The sequence below is a fragment of the Triplophysa rosa genome, linkage group LG5, assembly GCF_024868665.1.
Source record: "Triplophysa rosa linkage group LG5, Trosa_1v2, whole genome shotgun sequence".
Lineage (NCBI taxonomy): Eukaryota > Metazoa > Chordata > Actinopteri > Cypriniformes > Nemacheilidae > Triplophysa > Triplophysa rosa.
This window is the reverse complement of record NC_079894.1, coordinates 4,746,877-4,762,231: the sequence shown is the minus strand read 5'-3', so window position 1 is coordinate 4,762,231 and position 15,355 is coordinate 4,746,877. Positions and strand designations below refer to the sequence as shown.

Below are 15,355 nucleotides of genomic sequence, written 5' to 3'. Positions count from 1 at the left end.
TATTGGAACACCCAGCATGTGACCTCATGGTTTGGCACCTGCGGGCAGGAGAGTGAGTGAATCAGAGAAAGATGAGGTGAACGAGGAGTGATGAGTAACGGATACAGATCCTTGTGGTTTCAGAGGAGGAATGAGTGTCAGGAGGAACACGAGAAACGAGTTAAACAAGGAGCAACAGGTGCTGTTTGGAAGAACACAGCGAGGTATCACTGTAGTGAAAACCAAACGTCTGCAAATAAATCATTTCCTCCCTCTTTCTGTTTCCTCTTGGCATTCCTCTCAACTTCCCGACGACCATGACAAAAATCTGGGAACAGTCTCCAGGCTTGCTGTGGGACTCACACTATTAGTTTAATGGCTTACTACTAAACAGCCAGACAAAAAGAGGAGCGTAGCAGCGCAGTGAGGTCATACGTTACACAGCGAGCTGTCAACATCGACATGGAGCCCAAGCAACCTCTTTGAGCCTGGGACACCCCGCAAGATGCAGGTCCTTTATTCTCTGCTCGCCCATCTTAACCGGCGAGGTAAATAACTAACAAACTGTGAGAGGAAGAAACAGATGGTTTGGTAAATCTTAGCACAGCTGACACCTTCCTCAAACATCCTCAGATGACTGTGAAGTGCATTTTAAGCAACACGTAGAGACGGTTTCATCTTAACAACATAAACAAACGTTACTGCGCATGCGCGGTTTTTTGAGACCCCAACTGAGCTTCCGGTACACATTCAGAAACAATAGAGGGCCTGTAGATTATTTCCGATAACAAGCAAATGAAACCGAGAAGAACCGTTACTTGGCTAAACTTGTCTCTCCAATATTTTGACTTTAGACTGCGATACCAAGCTCAACCGCTAGATGTCAATGTACCATACGGTTTGTTTATTTAAATGTGACCGAACTGCTGGACCCATTTAACAAATTGTTTATTTAATACAACTATTATACAGTAAAATAATAATACAAATTAATATTACCATAAATTAAATTAAATATAAATAGTTATATTATTAGACACTAGCCAAACACAAACTGGAAGTTAACTTGGGGGTCAGGCGCACGCTCGTCCGATGAAACTATAAGTCTATAAGAGAGTGGACGTGAAACTGGATATTGTACAAACAGTGTTAAATGTCAAAGAAAAGTCATATTAACTATTAGTTCTTGTTATCGTTCTACTTTTGCTGATGGTATGAGACACATACAGGCATACTGCAAATCTTGAGGCCCCACCTTGAGAAAGAAGGCCCAATGTACAAGTGATGATGTCATGCTCAAGTGTTTATGTCATGGGTTAAACAGTATTACTGATGGAGAGAGACAGCATTGGGCAATTTAGCTTTTTCCCTAAATACCTTGCTTTGACTGACTGAAATTTGTTTATCTTTCTAGATTTCTGTTGTATAGAAAGAGTAAATCTGGTGTGCTCAACATGTATACAACAAGATCCAATCAGTGAAAGGCATAGAGAGCGAGAGACCTCGCCTGTCAACAATGTGAGGTAGAAAATGCAGCAAGATGTGGTTCAAATCTGTAGGAAACTGTCAAATGAATTCTAACGTCAATTTACACCACATACACTTCCTATGTATACATGTACTAGTTTTTGAACACTTACTCACATATTTATATTTTCTCACATTTTAGATAAATAGTAAGTTCATCAAAATAAATGAATATTACAAAGGGAGCTATGAGAATTATGTAGCGTCTAAACAATCTAAACTAAGAATGTTTATATATTTATATATGTTTTATTTCTATTTCAGTAAAGTCACATTTTGCCTAGAATTTGCAGAAATGTTCTCTGGTTTCAACCTGAGAAGCTTTTTAAACAAAATCAAAGTAGTTCCCACCCATTCTGTAATCTTACTGGCTGCTCTTTTTCCTATATATCTATGTGATCTCTTTTAAAGACACTTTTATTAAATCAAATTAATGAAAATTTTTGCACAATAATATTTTTGTCTAGAAGACTAACTTCAGGCATTGAAACTAGGGCTAAGTCAAATGATTAATAGCGATTAATCGCATCCAAAAGTTTTTGTTTACATAATATATGTCTGTGGACTGTGCATATTCATTTGTATTTGCAAACACAAAAACATACACATACAAGATGAAATATTTAAGAAATATGTATTTGTTTATATTGACCAATAATTGAAATGATATATAAAGTTTATTCATTTTTATATTTTTCTTAAATATAATGCACGTTATGTTTATAAATACAAAATTAATATGCACAGTACACAAATATGAAGAGTTTGGTTCCAAAATGAGATAACTCATGTTTTTTTATTGCGCATTTCAATTAATATCAATCAAACTGCAGTTGGTTTGTTTTGATTTAAGCCATAATAACAAAAAAAATACAGCTGACTAACACGATAAAACACAATAAAAACATGATAACATAATAAACTGCATGATTTTTTTATAAAACGGAGTTATCTCATTTTGGAACCAAACTCTTCATATATTATTTAAACACAAACTTTTATTCTGGATAAAATCAGCCCCACTTTAAACATACACCTTCAGATCAAAACCTTTTTAAATATAATGAGAAACATTTCGTTCAAATGTTCTAAAACTTTTGACCGGTATTGTATGTAACTGTTCTGCTACTACCAGCATCAAGAGGACTCAATTAAAGGTGTGAAAACTGATCTTTAAATCTCTGACATTTCAACAGTTATTAACTCATCAAGGTCGCCTGTAAGATGTACTTCAGTGTTGTTCAAGAGTGTTATAATGATGCAATGACAGAAATGCTTTGAGGGCACCAGTGTGCACTGGTGATGAATCCAACAGAAACTGCTCGAGTACCATTTCTGAGAACATGAGCAAAATCACAAATATTAGTGAATGAGACCTAATGTTTTTATAGGTGTTATAAATAAAACAGAGTGGTGTAAGACATGTGGACTGCACATATAGCCTTCGCTGTGTCTGTATAAACACACATGCAGACAACGCCAAGGCTGCGAGACGACCCAGACAAACAGAGCAGAATCTGCAGTGCTGTTAAACATTAGCAGACGTCTCAAACCGAACTGAGAATTCCTGTGTGTCCTTGACAAGAACAAAAATTTAAATGCAAGTAGTTGCTTTGAATCACAGCAAATATATGAACAAGAGTTTGATCAAAGAAAAGATGACAGATGACTTTAGAGGAAAAGCTCATTCGAAAAAAAATTCTGCAGATACATTGTTCACATGGATTTGTAATTGGTAAAGATCACTTTGTTTTAAGACTGCGACAGTTCGGTCACCACTATCTCCTATTCACTATAGAATAATTCAACTTACTATTGGGGCAAATGATACAAAAAATACCCAAGTTATACTTCAAAAGAAATAAATGATCAATTTTAGAGCGAAATATGACCTGGACATAATATTGCGAAATACACTCATTGGTTGTTGTGTTTTTAATATACTTGCTAATACTTAGCAGATTATTTATGAGCTCCCAAAACAGACGCACACGGAGTCCCATCCCAGCTCTCTTGCTCCCAGAGTCCTGATCTCCCTGTGCACACGTCTGATCCAGAACCAAGAAGGGCTTGACCTTCAGCCTCCAGAGCCCAAACCGCAGGGCTGCACACTAGGTGCTGACAGAACCTTTCCAAAATCAGTTTAATCTTCGCAAAACACTGCCATCAGACAGCATTAAAAAGGCTGGAGGAGATAATAATGAATTTGCACTTGAGATGAAAAGGATTTTAGAATCAAGCATTCATACATAACATAACAAATTCGTTAGATCAGAATGGTATTTTCCCAACGTCCTTCAGCTGGGAACTGATAAACGCCGCTCCAAAACCTCAGATGTAGAGAAACCCAAAGAAAAGAGAAAACTGTGAGAAAGCAGAACAGCAGAAGAAACTTCATCGTGAGTCAGGGAGGGTGGCGGGTTGGAAAACAGGCAGGATCAACAGTTAAGAAAGGCAGCCGGCTGCTGAAGCGGGGCTAACAGGCAGCTTTCAAGACAGGCCAGTGTGGAGGAGGCCCCCGTTTTATTAGCCAGCCCACATAAACAGCAGGTCATCACCCTGTGAGGTCACCATTGTTCTGAGCACACACCACCTCCTTCGGCTGCTTGCAATGAGGCCAGTAGCTTTCAGCTGGGTTTAGACAAAGTCCAACTCTTTCACAACAACTCTACGAACCCCTGCGCATCAAACCCTTGACCGGTCTAGGTCAATATTTTTTTGTTGATATTTCAGATACATTTAATATAGATAAAAATGTCGATGCACTATAGAAATGGCCATGATTTGTATCATTTATAATTTTCAGATCATTTCTGATCATTTTACCTTCTTGCCATCCCAGATGTATTTGTTTACCTTTCTTCCTATTTGAACGTATCTCTCAGACCTGATTGCTTACATTTTAATTTTGCTAAATAAGCACAAAATATTTATCATTTTCCTCACAAATGTATCATTTTGATTTTTTTTTTTTTATTTGGGTAAAATTTGGGGGGTAGGGCTGTTGTATTAACATTGTTCAGATTGAGATATTTTGCACTTTTTCATTAAATACGAAGTATGCAGTACTACTCTATAGGTACTCAAGATTAATATGAGATTAGCAGAAACCGCGTGTGTTAGGGCCGTTTTAAATAGTATAATTTTGCTTTAAAAGGCATAATTTATGTTAAATTATTAAAGTAAAGTAGATTTAATAGAATTCATTTAGAGGTTAATAATGGATGCATGTGCTTTTGGAGCTTCATCATTTTGAGTCCCATATAAAATAACATGACAAAATTTTAAAGGTCCAGTATGTAATATTTTCTAGGATCTGTTGACAGAAAAGCAATATTACATACATAACTATGTCTTCAGAAGTGTATAAAGAACCTACGTAATGAAGCGTTAAGTTTTTGTTAGAGTGAGCTATTTCCATCTACACCAACCGCGGGTCCCCTTACATGAAATTCACCATGCCCTAAACGGACAAACTGCTCTACAGAGCGCGTTTTATAAATACATTATCACCTTCAGCAAAGAAGCGGAAACGGCAACATCTTAGTTCTGTGTCAGCCACCATGGTGCTTCGAAAGGGAGGGGTGAGCGGTGGAGCGAACCGTTGGTTGCAATTCAAAACCTCAACGCTAGATGCCGCTAAATTTCATGGGACCATAAATATAAGATTTTCTGTTTGTGCTCAGATGAAGGAAAGAAGGTCAAAAAGGAATGAACACAAATAGATTTGAACCTGTCTTCAGGTTTATCTGAGCTGCTCTACTATAGGATGAATTATATAAGATGCAAACAACCTGCTATGTCAAAATCATTGAAGGACTAAAGGTGATATAAGGAGAGGTGTAGTGTAAAATGAGTAAAATTGAACTAAAGTTGAGACTCACTTGCGCATGATGGACTTTCGGACAACAAGGCCTTCTTCTAAATCTGCCTCATTGGCCATAAAGAGAAGTCTCTTCCCCGTGCCATCAACGCCCACAAAGTCCCGCTGCTCCGCTGCAACAGGGCATAAAATTGGTCACAGTGCGCTTGTAACGCCATAATCAGACAATATTTCAGCCAATCGACAAGCTGGAGTAGCAGGAATGTGAAATAATAGAGCCCATTGAAATGAGTTCATATTAGGAAAAGAGGAAATGGTCATTAAATAGCTTTTGGAAACAGTGCACCAACATCCAGTCTGAAACAGCACTTATTTCAAAACCACACCGGCCTTTTCCTGTTCAAGTGAGCAATTAGCTGATCATTGGGGAGCTGATCTCTGGCAGCTGGTGGTGCTCTGTTAAACAGCCGTCTGGGTGAATGATAGTACCTGCTTTCTTCTTGCCCTTCTGGCCGGGGACGGTCTCTGTGAAGTCGTTCACTTTGCTCATGAGCATGGACAGCGTGGCGTTGTGCGCACGGAAGAGGTCCACGACCTCATGCAGGGCCACGTCTGTTATCAGGTCACAGCTCACCACCAAGATGTCTGTCTGTGGACGAATAAAAGCAAGTTATATTTAAACCAGCATAAAATGCAGGACGGTCCTGCTATTCCAGCCACAATCTGATTGCGAAGCCCACTGGAGGGGCTGCGTGTTCCCTACACATAATAATAATGATAACTTACAGATTTTGAAATCAGCAGTTGGGTTGAAATACTTTTTCGTTGCCCACTAGTGCAAAAGAACATGGATTCTGGCCAAGCATCATCTCTAACACTTCAAAAAACATGATTTTCTTGCTCTTTTAGATAAACATGACATTAGTCAATGGATATTTTGACAATACATGTGGTTCAAAACCTGTATTTGACTCTTTCTTCTGTGGAACACAAAAGAAGATATTTTGAGAAATGTCTCAGTGGTTTTGTGTCCGTAAATGGAAGTCAATGGGGGCCAATGTTGTTTGGTTACTGACATTCCTCAAAATATCTTCTTTTGTGTTCTGCAGAAGATAGAAAGCCAAAAAGGTATGGAAGGATATAAGGGTGAATAAATGATGAAAGAACTCTCATTTTTGGGTTTTTACTATCAATGTTGTATTTTTCAGCTGCTTGGAAATACCAATTGAAAAACAACAGGTAGCTCTTGAAATATTATTAAAATCAAAACATTACAATAAATATGTTACTTAACAGCGTTTTTCAAAAACTGCTGTTGACTTTACCTCTATGAGCTTTATATGGCATACATCAAAGAGCTAGCAAACTTATCCATGACCTGCTACGGTGCTCCATAAAAACTTCACATACTACATCAAGACTGCATTTTACCAGAAGACGGTCTCAACAAACGAAAAGTTTATAACATCTTATGAGTATGGCGTGAGAAAATGAGAGACAGAAAGGCCAAATGCTCTTCCATAGTTTGCGTGTACATGCGTGTGTGTGTATATATATGAGCGCAGGCGTGGAGGGGAACCCAGCGATAAATCCTGATCGCCTTTGCTATTGTTACTGTTTGAGTTGTCTGGTTCCCATCTGGTCTGCCCATCTCAGGTCTGTGGATAAATAAACATGGGAGCGGGGGAGAGGAACGGCCCGCTCAGGCGGCGTTGCATGCCTCATTGGGGAGGCCCAGGGAGAGGCCCTGCCGTGACGCTCTGCTTCGATACAGTTCTAGTTCTCTTATTCTGGCCCTGTGGCTGAAGGCCCGTAAACCATTACAGCACACATGCTTAAAAGATAACAGGGTGCACAGCGCTGTCTGTTTACAATGAGCCAAATAGGCTACTGAAGAAGGACAACACTGCCTTCTCAACTCATATTGTAGCTAGTATTCTAGCATGTTTAAACAAAATCTACATAATTTAATTTGGCCTTTAAAGGGATAGTTCAACCAAAAAAGAAAATTCTGTCAAGTCGTCCAAACTGTTTACATTTTTTCTTTATGTATAACACAAAATAAAATCGGGAAACTAAACAGTTCTGGGGCACTATTGACTACCATAGTAGATTTTTTTCCTACTACAGTAGTCAATAGTGCCCCAGAACCGTTAGTTTACAAACATTTTTCCAAATATCTTTTTTGTGTTCAGCAGAACAACAACATTTACACATAACTGGAGAATTATTTTGGGTGAACTATCCCTTTAATCTCATAATTTAATCACATTTAAGCAGTACACGTTAATGAAAAGCTAAACATTTATTAGCCAAAATATTAGATTTTTACCTTCAAATATTTAATAGACATTCTTACCGACATAAACAATATTTGTAAAGCAATATTTCCTTATTTAATGTATGTTATATTTGGTATTTAATGCCTGTATTTGTACCATCATTTTGTAAGAATAATTTGAAATCCAATAAAAAGCTCAAAAAAACCTTGTTGATATAGATTTTGTGCAGATCCTTAAGTTCCACCTTTCTATCGCCCTCTCTGTCTGACACATAAAAAAGTCAAAAGACATCATTTCCTGCATCTCAACTTATAAATCATTATTATAAGCTTACCTTTGAGAATCAAGGATGATTTTTAAGCACTTATGTTCTTCCTCAACTGATTTCTGTTTATTTTCTAACTAGAAAAAGTTACAGATTGCAACTTTAAGTAATGGGAACAAACCATCTGAGACAAAGACCCACAGTGGCATTCGGAAGATATATTTGATGACGAAAAGCCAAAACCCATCTTGGCTCAGGCCTCGACATCGGTGAGGGTAAAAACGGGCAAGTCTTTTAATTATGCTCTCCACTTTACACACAGTTTCCCCTTCACTGGATCAAGCCGGGTCACTGCTGCAGCTCAATTTCCGAGTCTGGAAATGTGGACTCGATCAGTCCCAGAGTAAATAAAAGAAACACAGAGCGAAAAAAACGCGACCACATTACAGCTATAGTTCAACTAGCCAAACATTTGCCATGACTTCACAGCTAACCAGGAATGCGCAGCGTTAAAACACAAAAAATGCGACCAATGCTAGCCCACCCATCATAAACCACCCAAGTAAATCGATCTGTCACTGCAGCTCTAACCACTTAGCATTTCATAACGGAGGTTGCTATTTTTGAGGACACCTGACATGTGGCCGAACGGCCCTCTCGGCTGCCACGGGGGGGCGGATTGAATCCGCGGCTTGCCTCAGTCACAGAGCCACTGAAGGTCTGAAGTGGGCGTCAGCTGTTGGATCATCTGAGCGCCGCCGCCGTCGGGCCTTTCAGCGGGCCAGAGTTGTGCCTGCGCTGTAGAGGCACAGGGAGGTCAGGCCACCCACAGACACTTCCAGTTCTGCTTGGCTGCCCCCTGGGCCAACCAGGTGAGACCACCCAAGAGGGGAGCAGAGGAAGGGGGGGAAGAGGCAGGAGAAAAGAGCACAGGATAAGAGGGAATAAAAGGAAAAGAAGAAACGCTCACACTTATCTGACGCTACGAACGTACATGCAAACTCGCCCACAATTGGCCGGTCGCGACCGTGTTTGGTCTTGAATACGGACAACAAAACATGACATCAAATGCTGACATTTACTGGCATATTCGACTTTAAAATATGATCAAATGTTTACACGTGTTTTTAGTACTCAATCCATTTGGGAACAACTCGGAGCCTTATTGCTAACAAAAGCTGACAGAAAGCTACACAACACGAAGATTATTCTGTTTCTGCACAAACATTGACTCAATGCATCAGTATGAAGACAAACACGAGCTAATGAAAGAGAGGTTTAAGAGGCAGGCACACCGTCACATTCTTCCATTATGTCCGTGTTGTTTGCTCAAGTGAGGGAGTAGACTCCGTGTTTAGACCGTACAATAAACGGGGATTTAGGGCCCCTATAGCCAGCTCTCGTCTCTCAACACGTAGCGGGGCTGTTCGTGCACTGGAGGGCTCTGAAACTCAATGCTTTTAATCTCTTATTTCTCTCTAGGATTAGAAATAAACGCATATGCGCTGTTAGCGTGCACCAGCAGGCCTTCCTCTTCAACATTCCCTTTCCACTGCATTGATATTTACTGTGGCAGAGTTAATCTCCTGCGATGAGCGTTCGCACATGTTTGAAACATCCCGCTCTCGAATGCTTAGCAGTTTTGTGGTATCGATTGCAATGGTGGGCTTTGTAAATGAACAAATGTGGTATTAAAGTCGGGCAGGGTGTGAGCGCTAATGCATCTGACAGACACAATATTTTGAGCTCGGTAGGCAACAAATTACTAACAGGTCATTTTGCTTTTTTGCACACACTTAAACTGCCCCGTTCCATCTACCCAACCTTACCCGGGAATGTCTGTAAAGACTGTGAAAGGCTTCTGACATCATGGGTTTGTGAGTTTTCGTCAGGCGAAATGAGGCACTCTGTGGAGTTGGGCCCAGCAGTGCCGGGCTGCACGGATCAAAGATCCCCCTGTGGCACACAGGATCTGTCCCTCACAACATTTCACTGACCCCAGGCCAGTTCACATGCGATGTGAGGCTGTTTATGCATGCCAGGCTTTAACATGCCTCCTCTATGATAGGGTTAACTAAAGGACAGTAACTTCTAAGAAACTATAACACATTATTGTGTTACTAGACCAAATGGCCCGTTCACACTAAGAACGATAACTAGAACAAGAGCCGTACAACTTTCAAATTTTTTTACCAAAAAACGGACAAATATGGATACTTTATGCTGGTGAACAACCCATATTGTTTTACAGAAATCTCTTTCTGTAAGGCATCTTTGACAATAGGGCTGTAAAAAAACAATTATACGGTGCATCGTGATGCAGATTACTGCATCGATGCTTAAAAACAAATAATCGATTATTAAAACATGCAATTAAACATCATATATGCCCGTGGTTACTGTTTCATTGCAGAGTAGTTTAGTGTTGTTATGTAGTGTCTTATCTTGTATGAAAACGTTGCTTTTGACAAAAAGCATATAAATACATGTTTCAGACTGTAGTTTCAGCGTGACCAACGCTTGTGTATCTCTCTCTCGCTCTCTCTCTCCTTTCTGGCCCGTTCAGATGAGTGTGTGGGCACAGGAAGCTGCGTGTACTGTAAATAAAGCACATTTTTATATATTTTTTAACTTGAACCGCTGTTTAAATTTGTTTACGATGTAAAGCGATCGATCGACATGTTAAAGACGCCACACTGCATCTAAAAGTGTCTACTCGCGTTATGAAAGAAGCATGTGCCACTGGAGCCTATATTCGGGGCTTTGACAAGCTAGCGTTAAGCATAAGATCCCACCTTCCCATCTCATTGCTAACCAAAGCCACGCCTCCTTTTTGCTGTGCTAGGATATGTTTTACTTTGTTAATGTTAGCCAATACAGATAAAACTACAACATTGCCGAGAACTTCATCGCAGAGACCTAAAAAAACCCTATCTCTGAGCTCAGAGTTTTTAACGGACAAGTTCAAGTTCGCTTTCAAATAGGGGTGTGAATCGTCACTGGTCTCACAGCTCGATTCCGATTATTATGTCAAGGACTCGATACCCGATGCATCGTATCATCCATTTTAAATATTGGAATTACTGTGTATAATAGGTTATATAGTCTTTTTTTACGTTGCGCCGCCCGTGTGTGGTGTAGACAAGCTGCAACTGTTGCGGCTCTTTCTTGCCATATTGTAGCCTCTCTGAAATCGCTTATCATTGCTTTAAAATCAAATCAAGAATCCATGATTTTTACATCACACACCTTGATCTTTTGTTGGATGTGTCGAAGGGCATCAGCAGTGCCCATGTCACCCTCCTCCTGAATGCACACCACATCCAGCTTCATCTTCACATCCGTCTTCAGCCGCTGATCTGTGCTCAGGGCCTTCTGAACCTCTTTAGTAGTAATGACAATCACCTCTGGAAAAAAATATTACAACCATTTACATTTCACCTAAACTTGCACATGACAACAATTCAACTTGATTTTATGGAAAATGGTTTGGAAAAGACTGCTCCCATTAGTTGTCTAGGGCACACACTTTGCGTGCAACACTTTAGACTACATGGGCTTCACGAAAAATAGTCAGCAAGAGATATATTACACAGACACCTTCAATCAAGTATTTGACAATTATTTGCCGTATGCCCAGTAAGAATATGCATTTCGGCCAGTTGGAAAAGGCTTGTACCCAAATCTTGCTTTACTGCGTAAATATTTTCTAGCAAAGCAGCTTACTATAGTTTGTACTAAGACTTGTAAAAGCTAATTGCAAGGTCTTGTTGGCTGGCACTCGGACTGTTAACAAGGCAGACTGTGCCACACATAAAGGTGCACACTGTACTGCTGGGCAAGCAGAGGGCCATATCCACAAACTCCACACCAGCTGGATTGTAAGGTTAGTCAATACTGCTAGGTGTGAACAATAAACATTTAATTATGATTAAGGCATTAAATAAAAAATACCCAAGAATGTATGCCACCTTTACTGACTCTCAAATGTGCTAAAGCAATGAAGGGAACATTAGGTTCTAAAGTCATCTTTTCGATTTACTTCTGCAAAAAAAACTTCTTTTTTGAAATTTTTTAATATCTAATTGGTATATATATATAGAGAGAGATATAATATTTATAGGTATTTATATATAAAGTACAGAACAATTTTTAATATAATTTGTTATTTAGTTAAAGTTTGACAACATTCAAGGTTTAATTGAACCTTCTGTATGTAAATTGATACACATGTAATAGATCTGTCATTCAGACACAAAACTGAAATTTTACAACAAAAAAAAACTATCTCCTAACCCTAATTTATGTTGACGTAAATCACGTTGGCAGCTCAACCAATAGGTTTAAATGGACGTCACACAAAACAACCACCCTATCTTTAAAATAATGTCTCTTTTTTGTATCTTTATTATTTCATTATATATATATATATATATATATATATATATATATATTTATACCATGGTCTTTTTGAATACTCGATTCTGATTGGCTGGAAGGTGTGCATTAAAACGCACAGGTACGCACAGGTAGCTCCAGTAAATTTACAATTGAAATTTAACTGTCAAAATCACTGTAATTTTCACCTGTTTGATCTCAAATTTCACTGTAAACATCAATAAAAGATTTAACTTGGCAAATGACCATGGTATAAGTGGGATAATCCACAGCTAGCCGTGCGTTAAAGGATTTTAGGCCCGATTCACATTTTGCGTCTTTTCCGCGTGCATATTCGTTATTTTGAATGTAGCCGCGCGGACATAGGGGGCGATGCGGTCGCATCGAGATGAAAAAATCGCAACTTTTCAGAAAGCCGCAAGCGCACCGCATGTCATGTGACAAGAACCGACCAGCCAATATAGACAAGCTCAATGAAGATGGAGACACAGATGATCACAGCATAACTAAATCTAGTAGCAGAGTTATTGCAAGGTATTTTCAGTGCATATAATCCATATATCCTTTGTTTATACCTCCTCGTCTCAACGGCTATCGTGGCCCATGGTTGCTTAGTGACGAAACACGCCAGGAGAGCGCAAAGTCCAGGCACTTTGGAAAAAAAGGAGAACGCAGTGCAGCTCGCGTTTTCCGCGCGGTTTTAGACGCAAAATGTGAATCGGGCCTTAATGCACCTCGCAGAGGCAAGCATCCTCCGCTTCGTGTCGGGTGGTTTTTGGCCTCCACATCGTGCATTAAAACCCTTTAACGCACGGCTAGCTGTGGATTATCCCTTACATATATTAGTGCTGTCAATCGATTAAAAAAATTTAATCTGATAAATCACACATTTTTTCTGTGATTAATCGCACGTAACATTAATGTTTTTAAATATACTTTTACAATCTAATAATGTCACTTTCATTAATCTTCAAATTAATGTAGAAACAACAGATTTCTTTAACAGTATAATTTTATGAATGAATGCCAACATTCTGATATTAGTACTGTTACTGATGTCTCTATTAAATTGTATTTAAATATTTCGCGTTAATCTGAAAAAAATTAATCGCATGCGTTAACGTGTTAACGTTGACAGCCCTAATATATATACATACATCAGCTTTTTAGTTGAATAACTACTTCTTACTGCATCATAACCTTTTTGTATTTAGTGTACTTTATCTAGGGTGAACAAGGAAACATACAATATACAACATACAACACGGCCAGTGTAACAGACTCTTTATGTCTAAAGTTCTCAACTGCTCAATTCCATGTTCTAAATGGGATCCTAACTAAAACGGCAACGGTTACTAACAGATAAGACAGGATTCTGAGTTAGATTCTACTTTATTACCAACAACAAGTAATGATGCTACATGATGCATTGCAACAAACTACAACCACTTTATGAGTTTGCAAACACAAACTAAAATGTGGCATGAAAATAAAAACAGTGAACAGTGTTCACTTTGATTATGGAGTTGGCGCTTTGTGAAATAAATCTTATCAAACCTTGATATCAGTTTGCATAGGGGCTTCATATCCGAATGGAAAAACACAAGACAAACTTTCACCTTTAATGAACTATTTACTGAACTTCCTTCATGTGATAGGATGTTTACCTTCAAAGCCAACTCTCTCCAGCAGGTTGAGGGGGTACCAGATGAGGGGTCTGTTGCACACAGGCAACAATGGTTTTGGGGTGTTATAGGTGAGGTCCATCATTCTGGAGCCTCCGCCAGCTGCCATCAGCACCGCCTGCAGCTCCATCCCAAAACACCTGCAGAGCAAACCCAACAACTCGCTTACCCACGTATAATAACATTCACAACATAACAGTCTGACAGGTGCAAGCTTTTTCTTCAGTTCCCATCGATTCAACATGATTTCAAAACATTGCCATTACGATGAGACTATTTCATCATCCGTGCTATTTCAGCACTCGAAAACATTATCACTAAGGTTGTTATTTAGCAAAACGATAACGTTTAGGACATTTACTGCGCAGCTTACCTTTATTTGTGCTGTAGATGTTTATGTTTTGTCAAGTAACGTTAAGCACTCAGTGCACGTCAGGATCTTCAGGACTCTAGCAGACGCTCACGCGGGTTCGTCTGTTATTGCCATTCATATCTCGCTATTTTCAACTAAATCTACTTCTTAAAATAAAATAAAGTCTGGGAATACAGGTAATTTGGGGAAAATATAAATAAAATTGAACTGGCGAAAACGTAGGATAATTTATCTGTGGGAGTTAGAATAACTAACAAGCTATTTGGAGATAGCGACAGGAGTTACGTTTTAATAAGTCGTACGGGAATCTTTACCGGTAACTTTGGTTCCTATCATTGCTGCTGAATGAGATGTGTGCAGTCAAAAGAGAGTATTGGTTAATAATAATTATAAATATCTCAAAGCATTTGAGAAATAAGTTAAAAATAAATGCAAATGTTATCGCTAATTTCTAAAACATATGATCGAAAGCATGCTAATATGGCGTTAGCCATCCACATAAAGGCATTTTGTTTCAAGTATCCCTGCAGTTATCTAAAAGTTAGTGAAAATCACGAACAAGCCTTTTGTCTAAAAATATACTTGATCATTTAAAAAGTCTCATTAGCATTATCATTCTAAAAATGATTTACAACGATAAAATTAAGATTACCTTTAATTTTAAATGACATCATGAATCAGGAATATTTACAAAGTAGATGCAGCATATGAAAATGTGTTTAGAAGGGTTGTTGTGGTGATTGTTGTTATTTTGTGCTTTTAAAGAAAATAAAAAAGCGTTTTTGTACCCAAATGTAGGCTACTAAATGTGTTTTAGGAGTAAGATAATACAATACTTGAAAAATAAGAAACAAAACTTTACTTACTAAAACTTGTACATAGTGCAGTATACAATTTGATAAATATTGATAAATATTTATTAATTAATTTTCCAGTGTGGCATCCAGTGTCATGTTAACCTAATGAATTGTGGTAGTCGCCTGCATTAAAAGAAAATATTTGAATATACAATAACTCTAACTC

At 38.6% G+C, this 15,355-nt stretch overlaps 1 protein-coding gene across 1 annotated transcript in view; it reads right to left on the bottom strand.

The window, feature by feature from the left end:
• eif2b3 (eukaryotic translation initiation factor 2B, subunit 3 gamma) overlaps positions 1–14,619 on the bottom strand; it is a 29,161-nt gene extending 14,542 nt beyond the window's left edge. Inside the window, exons 1-5 of the mRNA XM_057334580.1 lie at positions 14,333–14,619; positions 13,942–14,099; positions 11,126–11,283; positions 5,819–5,978; positions 5,391–5,502 (exon numbers count right to left, since the gene is read on the bottom strand). Of these exons, the coding sequence (XP_057190563.1) occupies positions 5,391–5,502; positions 5,819–5,978; positions 11,126–11,283; positions 13,942–14,089 (578 nt within the window). The 5' untranslated portion in view covers positions 14,090–14,099; positions 14,333–14,619. The remainder of the gene's footprint in view (positions 1–5,390; positions 5,503–5,818; positions 5,979–11,125; positions 11,284–13,941; positions 14,100–14,332) is intronic.
• Positions 14,620–15,355: the final 736 nt, after the last annotated feature.